This window comes from Lutra lutra, chromosome 10, assembly GCF_902655055.1.
Source record: "Lutra lutra chromosome 10, mLutLut1.2, whole genome shotgun sequence".
NCBI classification, from domain to species: domain Eukaryota; kingdom Metazoa; phylum Chordata; class Mammalia; order Carnivora; family Mustelidae; genus Lutra; species Lutra lutra.
The window spans coordinates 84,050,321-84,067,405 of NC_062287.1; the positions used below are offsets into that span (position 1 = coordinate 84,050,321).

The following is a 17,085-nucleotide window of genomic DNA, read 5'->3' on the forward strand; positions in this document are numbered from 1 at the left end:
AGTGCCTGTGATAGGAAATGAAAGATATCTTTGAATAAATAGATATGTGAATAAAATGTCAAAATGTAATCACCCTAAAAATTAATAAGGCCGTTATGAAAAATGTCTTGAATTTAATATACAGCGGTTTAGGAGATATTCTTAGTGGGTAGCTAAAGAACATAAATTATACCTCGATTAAGAAAATAAGGAATAGGGTGCCTGGGTGGCTCAGTGGGTTAAGCCTCTGCCTTCGGCTCAGGTCATGATCTCAGGGTCCTGGGATTGAGTCCCGCATCGGGCTCTCTGCTAGGCGGGGAGCCTGCTTCCACCTCTCTCTCTCTCTCTCTCTCTCTGCCTGCCTCTCTGCCTACTTGTGATCTCTCTCTGTCAAATGAATAAATGAATCTAAAAAAGAAAAAAAAAGAAAAGAAGGAATAATTCTGAAAGAAATGCAAATTTCCTAGCATTTCTCAAATTTTATCATAGCTGGAATTCTGTTCAAGAATTGCCTTTTTGGAAATTTTGCAAACAGCATGCAGGAAATTTTGCAACTCAAATCATATATAAGCCTTGTGGGCTTGCTAGTAATTTCCTTATCAGGAGTCTTTCTAAGCATTTATCTATAAACGTTACCTTTAAATTTTATTACCAAAGTTATAAAAAACAAGATTCTCATGTGGTATCTACACTAAGCAGGGGAGAAGATATCATTCTAAAATATAGTGACTTCTTTAAAAAATAAAATTGCACAAACATAAGTACATCTGTTTATTTTAAAAGATATTTTATATGTAGAAAAATCAAACTTAGATCCAATATGCAATGATGTTTATATGGGACTGAATTAGAAAATAGCATAGAATTTCCTCTTTTTGGTAAACAAGCAGCAAGCTTAAAAGATTTTTTATAGAGAAAAACAAAATTTAAAAAATAGCAATAACAATATCAATAATGAAAGAAAGAGAGGAAAATGAAGAAGCAGTATTCCATCCAAGAACCAAAGTTATAAATCGCATAACATGTACTGGACTAAGTTCTGGATCTGGATCTGACATTAGCTAGATCAGATATATGACCTTTCTAGACCATTTAGTCTCTAGTGGACTTGGAATTTCTTATAGAGATAATGACATTATTATCACTATCACAACCACCACTATCACCACTGTTACTACTTCTACTTGTAAAGAAGGGTTTAGAAGAGATGCTCTTAAGAGTCCTTCCTTCTCTGAAAGCATAGGACTTCTAAGACTAGTCACATACTCTCTTTTTACAAGTAAGGAGAGAACTAACTGCCCTGAGAAGCTTGCTCATTGAGTATGCATATGCACTTTCCTATTTCTATTGAGAATCTACAAAATGTGCATACACACATACATTTTTTTTTTAAATACACCATTTATCAGACAGTAGAGACCATAAGGCAGCCCATAATCACAGTTCAGTTAGGGGAAATTTCATAAGCTAAAGCTCATTATTTCCCAGTTGACTATAAGGAGGACTACTATCATCATGCTTCACAATTACAAATCTATTTTCCTAGATAGCTTCAGATATGTCTGGATATTCCAATGCACAGAGATCAAAAGTAGGATCCATAAAAAACAGAGGAAAGGGATTTCCCCTCCATGATTCTTAACACAGTAGGAGTAGAGATAAGAAATTTGATCCATCAATCCAACTGCGAAGTTACATATAGACAATTTTCTACTTGATGTTGACATTTCTAATAGTGTTATCTGTGTGTTTGAATATTACTTAAATGTCCAATGCATGCCAAATGGTCCTTTCTACAATGGGGCAGTCTGTCATTCTGCTTTATTCTCTTAGCCTCCTAAACTTCAGGACCTGACCAAAGAGATGACTTTCAATCTCTCTAATTACCTGGTGATGTGCTGTTTTCCCGTCTGTCTTTTCGTCTCTGCACCTAGCACTACATAGCTACACTTGGTGGTTATAGTTAATGGTGTCCTTAGAGCAGTGTTTGTTTAACCTACTCTAGATTAATGTTGGCAGGTTATCATTCTATTTCCAGCAAGTCCTAAGTGGGGAAAATAAAAAGGAGATGCAAAACACCATAACTGAAAAATTAACATTGAAATAAGACAGTAAATAAATAAATAAATAAATAAATAAATATTATATTTGTTGGGTGATTTCTACTTTGAAGGAAAAAAAAAGAAAGACAGTAAAGATTATCAGACAGGGATTAGAAATGAATTAAGCAGGCTAGAGCTAGAGTGAGGGCTACTATTGGGAACAGTAGAAAATAGAGCAAACCAGAGGATATATTCCATCTGAATCTGTTCCTGCCTCACTGGTAAAATGAGATGATGAGAGTTCTTCTGATTTTTTGCAAGAAAAAACAGAAATACATAACTTTTGTGTAAAATCTCCCTATTTCTACAGGCTCACGACCAATTCAAAATATTACAATAATGTGCAGGCCAAACAAAATCCATGGGCCCAATTTTGTAGTCTCCATAATCTAACCTCTGTGTGTGGATGAATGGGGGTGCTGCCCTAATTAGATGGTGAATTTAACACTAAAAGCCAAATCCTACATATCCATATTCTTTAAAACTGAAGCAAAATCAAGATTTAATTGGTGGCCTTATTAAAAGACTTTGATGCAACTGATTTGTTTATAAGATGTCCAAAATATCTTTTAGAAAGAAGCATTTTTTATTTTAAGGTTTATGATTTTTTAATTTTCTATGATTTTCAGATCACTTGGTAATGACATCATTGGTTTGCCTTTCATCTACTCATAGTCAGATGCACATAACAGAAAAAATATTAATAAACAAATATGTGCAAGCACTTGCTATACTAAATAAGAATGAGTAGATACCAAATGAGACATAACCAAACAAATGAGGCATGATATGTTTGCAATATTCTCTGTGAGTTGTCAGGTTGCTACTTTAAGTGTTAGTTCTATTGTTTTTAGTATTTAAAAGACTACGTCTTGGGGCGCCTGGGTGGCTCAGTGGGTTAAAACCTCTGCCTTCGGCTCGGGTCATGATCCCAGGGTCCTGGGATCGAGCCCCACATCGGGCTCTCTGCTCAGCGGGGAGCCTGCTTCCTCCTCTCTCTCTGCCTGCCTCTCTGCCTACTTGTAATCTCTGGCTGTCAAATAAATAAATTAAAAAAAAAAAAAGACTACGTCTTGATTCACAGCCTTTGTTAAAATCGTATTCACTATGTAAGAGAAAAGGAAAAAATATTGTCTCTAGAAGTTGTATGAGGATTTATGGTATTTATAATAATTTATGTTATTTATAATAAATAAATTACAAATAATATTATGCTATTTATAATAAATTTAATATATATTATAATAAATATATGTTATATGGTAACATATATATAACATATATAACATATATATACATATAACTTATAATATATATAAGGTAAACTCTAAAAATCTTGGTCCCTACTGCTTTCTTTCTTTCTTTTTTTTTTAAAGATATTTTTTATTTATTTGACAGAGAGAGAGAGAGAGGGTCACAAGTAGACAGAGAAACAGTCAGAGAGAGAGGAGGAAGCAGGCTCCCCGCCAAGCAGAGAGCCCAACGCGGGGCTCGATCCCACGACTCTGGGATCATGACCTGAGCCAAAGGTAAAGGCTTTAACCCACTGAGCCACCCAGGTGCTCCATCCCTACTGCTTTCTAAAAAACAAATAGCTTCACCGTTCAAGAGAACTTGTAGTTTTCCAAATTTTCTACTATTTGCTTCTACCTTACAACAGATTTTGTTTCTCAGATAAAAATCAAGTTGCATTAATATAAAGGCAAATAATCTACATTTACATAGGGATCTTCCCTTTCCCCCTTACCCACCCATCCTACATCCTATCTCTCTCCTTCTCTCCCTCTCCCTTCTTCCCTTCTTTCCTGAATTAAATAAAATCTTTCTTGTAAAATGGAGATTTTTTTCAAGTAAAACTTACTACAGTGTTTTTTGGGTTTTTTGTTGTTGTTTTTGTTTTGTTTTATTTTGTTTTTAATTATCATCTCTTTTCTTGCCCAAGCTCTTCTTTCTAAGCAGCAAGGACATCAAGTTTGTGGTTTCAGACCCACTCAGTTCCATGATAATCCTGGCCAGAGCAGGAAATAAACTTCAGTGGGCTCAGGCCAGATCAGCACTAATTTCAGGATCCAGTAAGACCAGGGAGAGCCATACGCATGAAGAGTGTGTTCATCAAGCTATAGATAACCTTTCCAGAAACCTGCCATTTTGACCTAAACCACTGGTTAACTCTTCCACTGAGAGTGCTCTCCCCCCAACACTTCCCTCCAAAGTAAGTACTCAGTCATTCCTTACCCATTTTGATTTTTTTGTTTGTTCCCCTAGCTTGTCTTTTTGTACTTCTTAAAACCAGCTTTTTTGAGAAACAACTAACACAAAACACTGTAAAATATTGCACAACTGACAGGCACATATTTAAAAGTGTAAAATTTGAGAAGTTTTGAAACATGTATAAACTTATTAAACTATCACAACAATCAAGATCATGAACATACCCATATCCATCTCTCCCCCCAAAAATCACCCTAAAGTTTCCTTGTGTCCCTTTGTAATCTTGCTCTCCTATCCCTCCCCATCGTCCTATCTCCAGGCAAACACTAATCTGCTTTCTAGATTAGTTACCAAGTCAGCAAAAACAAATAGGAAGGAGACTTTTGATGCCCTACATCTCATGTAGGGTCTCCTCAATTTTTGTCTCCTCAATTTTTCTTTCCCAGTTCAGTGTTTCCTATCCAGAAGATTTTAAAAAGGTTAAGAATACACACAGAACATTAAATATTTAAATTAATAATCAAAATGCATATAAAGAAGTGAGTTCTAATAATTATAGACTAAAGCAGCAGCTTGTCTACAACATAGGTATATGTTGAACGCCAACATTTCACTTTCAAAAATACCCAAGAAATACTACCAAACTGACATACATTTTCAAGCTTATTTGTGGTTAGAAATTAATGTTGATATTATAGAACACAAATTTAAACACTTAATGAATATTCCATCTAAGGTGGGAGGCATCGTGATTTGACTGCTCAGAAATCTTGAAATTAACATTTATTATTTTTAGCTAAATAGCTCATAAGCATTACCTTTTCTGTAGGATTAATTTATATCCTTCTAGTGATGTTCCCTCAGCAGCTTTGACTCTGATTGGATGACCAATAGCTAGGCAGCCCTGCGTTATCGCCCGGCTCAGGATCATTCCAGCCTTCCAATGAATAGAGAGAGGAGAGAAAGGTCTAAATAAGTTAAAAGAACCAGAAAATTCAACAATGTGTCACAAATAGTGAGGTCATTATGCCTGGATAACCCCGGATATTAACAGTTGCTGAAAGTGAAACACTACCCACAACTTAGCAGTCAGTGAGCCCTGCTCAGAATCAGTGATCTTCTGTCCAACAAGGGTGGCATTTTACAGTTCAGCGCAAAATAAAACAGACCTTGATATCTTCATTTGTCCTTTTTTTTCTGTGCATATTTCACAGGGCAGTGATTTGGGGTCCATCATGTGTCACTTGTTATAGTTATAACTACAGAGCTTACTTGAAATATGTATGCACAGGAAAAAAAAAAAGTGCAGTGAACTGAAAAGATTGAAACAAATCTTTAACCTTCGTACCAGTTTAAAGTTTTATTCTGGGTCTAAATACCATGGGTTAAACATTTTAAGGTGGTTGTGCACTGCTTTTGTTTTAAATGCTAGAATACTTTGATAAGGAAATTGGTTGGGAATATTGTTTAAATGGCCAATTAACAATTTTCTTACTTAGGGAATCAACAACACATTTTAAATAAGTGACAACCACTGAAGAATTTATTTATACACACTGAAGATTTATGGCATGCGAAAGTGTCTATCCTAACAAGTAAAAATATTTATTTTGAAAAAAGAGAGAGAGCATTCAATCTAAAAAGAATTTCAAAATTGTCTGCTTTTTAGCATGTAACTTTTATATCTCATGCTTTCACTGTGTGCTAAAGAAATATATGATAACTTGGGAAAAGTATTTTTTTTAATTTTGGTTCTAATAAGTACTGGATGGAATCTTCATTTGAACAAGCTTGTCTCTACAGCAAGAAAATTCCTTGGGGTGAGGATAAAAGGACATTTATTAAGCACTTTCTGTATATCAGATCCTATGCTTGAACTTCACAGTGCTTTCTTACTTGTCACCCCAGCAACTGTGCAAGGTAGGTATGACTAACTTCAATTTACAGAGGAGGAAACAGTGGTTTAGTGCAGCTAAGTAACTTTTTCAAGGTCACACAGGCATTCTAATTCCCACCCATCTAACTCCAAAAGCCCATCCTCTTTTCAGTAAGCATTTCAGTTATTTCTAAGGAAATTTTAGACAAGTACAGGTTTTTTGCTATCATGAAATTGTAGAAACAGATACCATAAAATTGCAGAATATGAGATCTCAAAAGGAACTCTTCATATCATGTCAGCTGGTCCAACTCTTTTCAGATAAGACTAAAGCCCAGATACAGTGTGTGACTTACCCAAGGTCACATAAATATTCAGTGGCAATGCTAACGCTTAAGAACTTCCATCATGCTCAGACATTAGCCAAATACAGAGCAGCGTTTTACATTACAGTGAAAAGGTATAAATTTTGAAGTCAGATAGACCAAGAATCTTTCCTCATTCACGTACTAGCCTCAGTTTTTTCAGCTGTATAATGTATAAGATTAAATGAGATAAGAAATATGTAGAAGATGCCTAACATAGAGCAGTTGTTTAACAAAATTGCAAATATTGTTATTAAGTCTGAAACAAAATACAATTTAAAAAGGGTTCGTAGTTCGTAGAGTCTCCAAGTTGGAAGTAGATTGAAGAAATACCAACCTCTTTCTGCCTGAATATATGAAATGAACATTTCTTGGTGCCCTTGTACCTTAATTACTCTATATGTTTGTTTTTAGCTCTCAGAGAATCAAAAAATAACAGTTAAGGACAATCCCAAATTTCATTTGAGAAAAGAGTTGCAATCCCCTGTCCCCAAAAAAGCAGCAGCAAACCTGCCTGAGTGACTCTGCACCCAAAGAAGTGCTAAGAAGAGGCAAAAATAATCTAGAGTGAGGGCAAAGTAAGACATAAGAAGGGTAGACACAAGCTGCACTATCTCTTTCCAGACATAAATATTTGGTGGCAATTACACAACAAATTTCAATAGCAAGTGGGAAGGGGAGGGCAATTACATGTTTTCAATTTAAATCAGATCCACTAGTATAGTAGTAAAGTTAAAAAATTAAATAGTGTCAATACATGGGTATAAAATGTGTTAGTCATTGTTCACATTCTATACTCAAGGATTTCTCTTAAAACTATCGTTACTAGGGGCACCTGGGTGGCTCAGTCATTGGGCGTCTGCCTTCAGTTCAGGTCATGATCCCAGGGTTCTGGGATCGAGCTCTGAGTGGGATCCCTGCTCAGCGAGAAGCCTGCTTCTCCCTCTCCTACTCCCCTGCTTGTGTTTCCTCTCTCTCTGTGTCTCTCTCCATCAAATAATAAAATCATTAAAAACAACAATAACAACAACAAACAAAAACCGTCCTTTGGGAGACCGTACACTGTCCTTGTAGGGTGCGCCCCCACCAGGCTCCATGAAGATCAGCAATGAAGACTAAGGAGTGGAAGCAAATGACCTTCAGACAAACTTCATGAAAATGGTGAGTCTATGGACTGTTCGGAAGTTCTGTGCCAAGTTTAAATACTCTCTGAGTATGAACTAATCGGCACGTGTGAAAGTGAATTGAATGCTCACATGGGGATCCACAGCAGCCCTCTGCACGAGACAAACCAGGAGCAGAGAAGTAGCATTCCTGACAACCGCTCATGCCTCCACTTGTAGGCTTGTGTGCGTGAGGACACCAGGAGCTGGAGCCGCACTGTGAGCAGCGAGCATGGGCAGTCACTCGGGGAGACCAGACACTGTTGTGTACCTTTGTGATCAGCCACACACTGGCTGCAGGCCACAGGATGGACGGCGCAGTCTCACTTCCACTACTTGCTTCCCTACTGGAGGAGCTCCGCTTTTTGATGGAAACAGAGGCATGAAGGACAATATTGGGATCCACCTATACCATGAGAAGAAGTACGTGTTTTTAAATGTATAGTCAGAAAGTCCACCATCTTCAACACACCCAAAACAGGTTATCCTAGAACATTATATTTCTGACTGAAAAGGTTTCTTTTGAAGTAGTAGCGCTCCATCCCATTTAATTTAATTCAATTAATACTTGGTGAGCATCAGCTCTGATACGCAAGGCCCTAGACTATGTGGTATGGGGTATTATAAAATATTCTTCTTGCCTGGGACTCCCTGGGTGGCTCAGTCAGTTAAGCATCGGCCTTTGGCTTGGGTCATGGTCCCAGGGTCCCGGGATTGAGTCCTGCATCAGCCTCCCTGCCCCGTGGGGAGTCTGCTTTTCCCTCTCACTCTCCCTCTGTGCTCTTTCCTCAAATAAATAAATAAATAAATAAAATCTTTTAAAAACATTTTTTTCTTGCCCTAGAGAAACTTGCAGCAGAAGAGGCATTAACACACACACACACACACACACACACACACAGACAGACAACATGGATTCTAGAACAGGGACATCAAAGGAGAACAGTTAAGAGTCCCCACAATCTTCTAAGAATAAAGGGACATGAGTTGAGAATTTAATGATAGTTGTGGGAATGGACAGGAGGGAACTAACTGGTAAGGCACAGTATCCCTGTCTCCCATATTTGTTATCAGACTACATACATCAAAGAAACTGTATACCTTCTAGCATTTCTCACTTAGCCATGATTGTAAAATAGGCATTCACATCACCTGTAGAAATTCTACTTCATATTTAAAACTCTTCTGCTAACCTATATGATCACTATTCCTGAGTAAATTTTTAAGTATCAATATTTACTTATATAGGATTATGGGAATATGTCAGTTTATACTTTAAACCCAATAAATGACATTGCTTCAATAAACATTTAAATTATTTTCTAATACTAAAAAGTGTATTCTAAATCTGCACTAACACTAGATATTTGTCAAGTAGCAATTGATTCTTAAAAATTCAAAAATTAAATGATCATTTAAAAGGCAATATTTACACATGTGATCAGGTAATAACAAAAGGACATAACTAGTATATTTGGTAATTACACCACAATGGAAGATAGTTACATCTCAAGAGAAATATTTCTTTTTATTTTTTTTAATTTATTTCTCTTTATTATTATTTATGTGAAAATAAAATTTTAAAAATGCAGCAACCCCACGACGGAAATGGATTTGACTTACAGCTCTTTGATTGTGTTTTCCCCAGTTAGCCAGTAGTGGCTGGATTCTGGAGGGGAGTCCCCCACAGTTTCTGAACAATGATAAACTATATTCTACTAATCCACCCACCACAGGACTCAGCATTTAAAGTAACACTCTTACTCAACCCTCTAACTCCAAGTTGCCATCACACTCAAAACTCTCCTCTGCAACAGGGAAGAAGATTGTTTTGACTGGAATTAGTCAGACAGAAGAACCGTACTGCCAACTGCTTCTCTGTCCAGCACCTGCTGCCAGCGCCTAAATTCTTGTTATCTCCACAACATGGTTTAATCTTTTAACAGTTGGCTTATTGGTGAAGAGCGAAGGGGTTCTTTGTGTCTGTCTTGGGTTGGCACCCGGTATTAACACCATGCTGTTTTTCGAGAGATATTTTGCTGGACAGTTCCCAAGTGATTCTACATAGACCAGACTCAGCCAGGCCCACTAACTCAGCTTCATGGCCTGTTATTAAAAGAAAAAATCTTGCCAACTCTGGGGTTCTGATGCATTTAAAATTGACAGTGGCTATTAAATTTCAATTCATGATTTCACCTTTTCTTCCATTTTCAGTTTAATTGGATAGTTTAGCTTTAGACCAAACATTTATTAAGGTGGGAAAGATAAAAATGGTGAAAATTACAATTCATAAAAGAAAAGTGCTTTGACAACCTGCAACATGGTCTACCATGCATGCGTGCGTGCACACACAGGTATGTGATAGCATTGAGGCTGAGCTATTCTCTAAATACATATTATCACGTGTGTCATTAGGTCATTAGGAAACCCCTTTTATTCTTTTGAATACCTATATATATACAGGAGATAGATAGATGATAGATAATAGATAGAAAGATAGACAGATAGATAATGTATCCCTTCAAATGACTGTTATTATTTTAGTTGTCTGAATAAATTGTATTAATACAAAAGCTGCCAGTGATTAAAAAAAAAAATGGTGCATGCATACTCTGGGCCTCTTAAAACTTGTTGTTTAATTTTCTTTTTCCAAATCACTAATGAAAGCTGTTGATATTCCTGTGCAAATTCATAAGAGAAGCACTTTGGTGTTTATTTACAGATCTGAGGAATGAAACACAAGACAGTGAATTTTCTTGAAAGCAGGAGTTCACTGATCACCCCCTTTATTCAAAAACAAATCATTTGCTACAAAGAAATTTTATAAGATTTCTCACTTCTGATCACGAATTTAGGGCCAAGTTAAAAAATGTGATACACAAATTTAAATCACAACTATAAGGAGAGCCTGGGTGGCTCAGATGGTTAAGCGTCTGCCTTCAGCTCAGGTCGTGATCTCCAGGTCCTGGGGTTGAACCCCATGTCGGGCTCCCAGCTCAGCAGGGAGTTTGCTTCTCCCTCTGCCTCTCTCCCCTGCTTGTTTTCTCTCTCTCTCTCAAATGCATAAATAAAATCTTTTTTAAAAATAACATCACAACAATAGTAAATGTTATAAAATCTCTTTCCTCGTGTCCCTACTGTTCATTCTTAGTCTTTTTATTCCCTAAATCTATAGCTGATGAATACACCCACCTCAAAGACCAAGAACTGGAAAAGTCTAAAGGCAGAAAGCACCAGTGAGTACATAATTATGCAATCAAACAAGGCAAAATATCTAAGATGTAAATATGCAGTCCTCAAATATCTTCCAACTATTGGTTTAAAAATAAGGAAGGAATAAATAAAAAGTTATTTTAAAAAAATAAGGAAGGGACTTGGGAATTTATTTAAAGTCTTGTGTCCTATTCTAATGGCAATTGGTTCAAAATTAAAATTAAAATTTTGTATTTTTCCCAGTATAAATTGTTTGTAGAAAACATTATTTTTCAATGACTTGCCCTCCAAAGAAATAGAACAGTCAAAAAAAAAAAGTGTTCATTTTTGGTTAGTCTCCTTTGTGATATATAAAATAATTCATTCTGCTAGTATCCATGACTGCTAAATTTACAAGTTGTAAGTTTATAACTCTTAACAAGAATGCTACAATTGTAAAATCATTATTTGGTATTGTTCTTGCCGTTTCCATACCAAAAGTTGTCACTAATGTCGTGCTAAAGTCTGATTATACCAAAAGGCTAGGATCAAAATATGTTTCCTTTCCATTTTGGCAGAATGTATTACCTGCTAAACACTGGAGTCCATTTTTCTGCTATTTTTTCCCATAGCCAGGCATTTCTCAAACTAATGTTTTTTCTTTTATATTAACTACTATGAAGTTTAAATCTCATCCAATGCATGGAAATATTTAATTTTATTGCCCTTAAGCTGAAGCAATCTAAAAATGTTGTCAATTTAAGAAGCAAGAGAGAACTATTGAAAGATGTATTTGCCAAAGTGTCATTTTGTAGTAGATTCCAAATCTTTTTTTGAAATGGATAAAAGAGCAACAGGTTGTAATTGTCAGGGTTATATCTATCTCCGACATTACTAATAGGGATTATATGTTCCAAATTTTTCTCTGTAGGAAAGGTTTTACTTGTCAATAAGAGTTTTAAAAGAACAGTCAGGGGTTGGGCACTGATATCTCTATCTCAAGCCAATTTTAAAACGTATGCATCAAGAATATCGGCTTTTGCCTCCCTCTCTCTACCCCTGTTGTAATCCTCTTAGTGTCTTCCTTACCACAATGAGCATCAAGATTCTACAATAAAAGGCCTATAGATATCTATCACCTCTGCTAGAATCTTTCTTGAAAAGTGCTCCGTTTCAGGTTATTAAATTACTATTTCCAATGCACTGATCACCTCTCTGTATATAATTGGAGGTGCTTTTCTGAAAGGATTGTAAAGATTTTTTAAAAAGCTAAGGGAGGGCCATTTTTCTTTGAAAGCTTCTTTTTACTAGCCAGCTTATCAAATTGTTGCTTTCTTATACTACTATTTTTGTTGGACTGAAATTTTATTCAAAACCAAATTCTTCTTCTAAAATTATAATAGTGTACAAACTTTCAGTTGAGAGTTTTCTCATTTTTGCTAAATCATTAAAACCAGTTAGGAATGGTGAAATAATTGGATGTTATTCTCTCTCATTTTTCAACATGAGAAAATATAGTTATCTTTTAAAGTCCTACATTGGCATAAAAATCAAAAAAGAAGCTTCCTCTGAGTTCTTTTTCTCTGATAACTCTTTGATATCCTTTTTTTCCCCCCCAGGTTTGAGCTGTTTTCTGTTGAATGAGTTAATTAGTGAATTCAATTCTATCTAGCTAACTCTGAACGTGTAGATATTGCAATAATGACAAGGATGATCAGGATGCCCTCTGTCCCTGAGCAATGGCTAATCCAGCAGGGAGGATAAACAAAAGACTCCTGAGTTATCTTCCTAACACAAACATCAAGTCAGATCCTGCTTCTGCTTTAATATTTCCAATGGCTCCTTGTTTTCTACAGAACAACATCCAGAACCCCTAACACTGATTTAATAACCTTTATGACCTGATCCCAATATTCTCAGTGGAATCTACCATTCTCCCTTTTCTTCTCCAATGTGACCTGAAATGTGTTCATTTGGAGCACTAGTTGACTTTGAATCATGCAAAAAATGTTTAAGAGAAACATCAAGTTCAATGTCATAAGGATCACAGAATGAATGCAATGAAGATCAATGTCCAGAAACATCATATCCAGTTTGGGGATGAAGGTTGGTAAAGAAATCTTTCATGAAGCAGGCACAAATCAGATAAGGTTAGAATGATGGGCAGAATTTCAGCGAGCATTTAATGAATGCCAGCTGTACGCCAGACAGTGTTAGAATATGGCATAAAAGTGACAAAGAAGGCTGGTGGGTGGTAACAAAGAAAAAGGGGTTGAATTCTAGGCAAAGTGATCCACATGGCCATAACAACAGAAATCGTGAAGTACTTTCAGAAAACAACAAATGAACAATCAGGCTTGGCTAACACATGAAGAACATATTAGAGAATATTGAGCCTTAAAAGAAAGGTTGTACCTAGGTTTTTAAAAATTATTCATCAAAAATGAATTGTGCATCTGCCCTGTATGAGCAGCTGCCATACAACAGATCTGTGCTAGAATTCAAAAATACAAAGATGAGTAAGACATAATGTCTGTGTCCAAAGAATTCTCAATTTAATCGAAGAGAAAGACACAAAAACAAATGACTATACCAAAACACAAACTTTAGGAACATTTTCAAAGGATGAAAAGAAGTTTCAACAATATGAAGTTCATTCTTTCTGGAGGATCTGAGATGGCTCCATGGAAGAAGAGTTGAATAAAGCCTTAAAAGGCAAGGAATGGTAATGGTGGGGGGTATATATATCCTAGGCCAAGAACAACACATACCATGGCACAAGTGGACATGAAGAACATGTTACAGGGCACAATTTACTAGCTCTAACTGTAGTGTAGTGTACAAAGATCAAGAAGAGAAAATTGGAATGGCAAGTCAAGATTAGGGGCAGATTAGAGAACCATGGAGATCAATGAAGGTCTGACGAGGATTTGGAATTTCAGTGGGTAACAGGCAGGGTTACAAGTTTTTTTGAACAGGAAACAATGTCACATCAAAACCTAAAAAGGAATGCCAACAGGATCAGAATTATGGTAAATAAATCTTAATGAGAGATGAATATAAAATATAAATGTAGACATTAATTCTTCGTGTATTTCTCAACTTGAATTTATTTTCTAAATTTTCTCAAAATCTGGCAGGGGTAGAAATACAGCTAACCCTGGAATAACACAGGTTTGAACTAAATGGGTCCCCTTAGATGTGGATTTTCTTTGATACAGTACAATGATATAAATGCATTTTCTCTTCTTCATGATTTTCCTAATAACATTTTCTTTTCTCTAGCTTATTTTTTTGCAATAACACAGTACATAATGCATACAATATGTAAAATACCTGTTAACCGACTGTTTCTGTGAGGTTTCTGGTTAACGGTAGGTTATTAGCCGTTAAATTTGGGGGCAGTGAAAAGTTCTACATGGAAAAAAAATTATATGTGTATTTCTAACTGTGAGATATCAGTACCCCTAACTCCATTGTTCAGGGGTCAACTATAATTATTTATTTCATTCTATTTTTATAATTGTATTATTTAGATTCACAGGTGTTTTAAAACAACTAATATTTTCAGTATACATTTTGACATAATAAACTGACAGTCATACAGAAATTAGAAAAGAGCAGGTTGGGACAATGGATCTTTGCATTGTCTCTTAGAAATAAAGGGCCCAGACCATTTAACAGGAAGTCCTACTTTGAGCATCTTTATCACTGTGGGTACCTTTTGGTTTTGATTTCATGAGTTCAAAAAGTAAAGCTTATGCTGCTGAAATGGACAACAACCCTGCCACTCAGGAAAAAAAGTTATGATTCTTTCTTTGGAGACATGTTTCAAATACATCTCATAGCTCAGTTGAAGAAGAAAATTCTTTACTGGCATTTCTAAGTATGAATTAATAAACAAACCTTCTGAATTGGGTTGTAATGAGTTGGGTTTTCTAAAGAACTCCTATTCCTTAAATACATTGACCCACAGAGCAAAGAGATCAAATGCTTAACAACCATCTTAAAGATTTTTTAAAACAACTCCAACTTATTAATACAGTAGATATAAAGAAAATATGCTAAGCAATAGCACTTAAATGACTACTCAGGTAAAATTTTTTCTAGTGGGAATACTATATATTGGTTCAGTTTTAAAGTGCTGAATTAACAGGAAGTAAAGAATAATGCCTGCCCCAACATTTGTAAAATAATCTGTACTTTTCAAAAAACCTTCAAAAAATCCACTCAGTTACCATACAGTGAATGACTGTCCAACACATAAAATACGTTTATTAAGTACAAGAAATAATTCTGACCTTGGGGGTGCCTGGGTGGCTCAGTGGGTTAAAGCCTCTGCCTTCCGCTCAGGTCATGATCCCAGGGTTCTGGGATTGAGCCCCGCATGGGACTCTCCGCTCAGCGGGGAGCCTCCTTCCCTTCCACTCTCTCTGCCTGCTTCCCTGTCTACTTGTGATCTTTGTCTGTCAAATAAATAAATAAAATCTTAAAAAAAAAAGAAAGAAAGAAAGAATTCTGACCTTGTTCTGTAGGAAATGGTTCTCCAAGTCCACCTTTTCAAATTGATCAGGTATCTCTTGACTGGTACTGTTGAAATTAATTGGAAATCTCTCACAAACTTCCCAACTAAGAAAAGTAAAATATTTAACTATTATTGTCAAAATAAAATACACTTAATTATAACTTTCTTTATTCTACTGGTATAATAATTTACATATCTTATACTCTACTAGGGAGAGAAAAACAAATGTATAGTTCACAATCTTTTTAAACAGAAATTTGTAAAGTGCTTTGTTATCTATAATTGGGAAACGAAGACTTCAAATTTGTATCTTACAATTATTTATTATACTGGAGGATTCCATGACTGATTAATTATAAACAGAACAGAGAGACAAACAAAAAAATGACTCAGTCTTACAGAATCACTTATAGTGGACACCATCTTCACTGTTAACTTTTACTCTAAATACCATGGGCTATAAATAATACAAGATAGTTTTATACTTAAAATGGTTATGTCAAGCACATTGTTTTGGCAATTTTTAGACAGTCTTACAAAGGAGCACATTCTAGGGGGCATACAAACTACAAATGGGGAGTGGGAGGTTCAGCCAAATTAGTTCAGCCAAATCACTTATTTTTTAAGACTTTATTTATCTGAGACAGAGAGAGAGCACGAGTTGGGGGTGGAGGGGCAAAGGGAAAGGAGGAAGCAGACTCCCTACTGAGCAGGAAGCCAGACACTGGGACCATGACCTGAGCCGAAGGGAGACACTTAACTGACTGAGCCACCCACATGCCCCCAAATAACTTATTTTAAAAGTGAACTAATCATTACTCTAAAGAAAATTATCTGGCTAGCACTTATATGTTAAGACATATCGTATGGCATGTTATTCAACAAAAACCAGTTCTGAGACAGGTAATAGTATTTTTTGCAATACCCCGAGAGATATAAGTTAAAGTATGATTATTAAGATTTCAAATAATGCATGTTAGAGTATAGAAAGATTTTCAAATGGGATCTACAAATTATGTAAATTACCTTCCAATAAGTTTGTTTTCAATGAGGGTAGTTTCATATTGTTATGCTTAGTGACCTAGATCTAACTTAAAACCACTCAATAAAACAGTCTTTAACGCACCCAGGAAAGAGAAATTAGGAAGGAATACATGAATTAAAAATTAAACTCCTAGCTAACACTTGAAGGGGAAAGGGTCTGGGCAAATTTAGCAGTTTGGGGAAAGATTGTGGCACATGAAATGAATCTTCTTATAAATGGAAATGCCTGCAAAAAAAAGTACTGGGGTGTCTCCTGAATGGTGCAGCCAGTTAAACATTTGCCATCAGCGTGGTCATGATCTCAGGGTCCTGGGATCAAGCCCGGTGCTCGACTCCTTGCTCAGTGGGGTGTCTGCTTCTTCCTCTCCCTTTGCCTTTCTCCTCCCCATTCATGTGCGCATGCTCTCAAAGAAATAAAATATTTATTAGAAAAAGAAAAGGAAAGTATGCTAAGCTATTTTCTATCTATAAAGGAAAAGAACAAGACAAAACATTCCAGTCTTCCCCGGATAGTGCAGGCAGTCACTGGGGGATAGAACAGTTTAAACAACCAAGGAAGACCAAAGAATTCGTCTTTGTAGACATGTTTAGCAATGTCTAGCTATATTGAGTGACCTCATCAGACAGA

The 17,085-nt window shown here is 36.0% G+C and overlaps 1 protein-coding gene across 1 annotated transcript in view; it reads right to left on the reverse strand.

The window, feature by feature from the left end:
* DCDC1 (doublecortin domain containing 1) overlaps positions 1-17,085 on the reverse strand; it is a 433,096-nt gene that overhangs the window by 182,583 nt on the left and 233,428 nt on the right. The window contains 3 exon segments of the mRNA XM_047690790.1: positions 5,111-5,229; positions 7,968-8,102; positions 15,412-15,517. Coding sequence (XP_047546746.1) covers positions 5,111-5,229; positions 7,968-8,102; positions 15,412-15,517 — 360 coding nt within the window.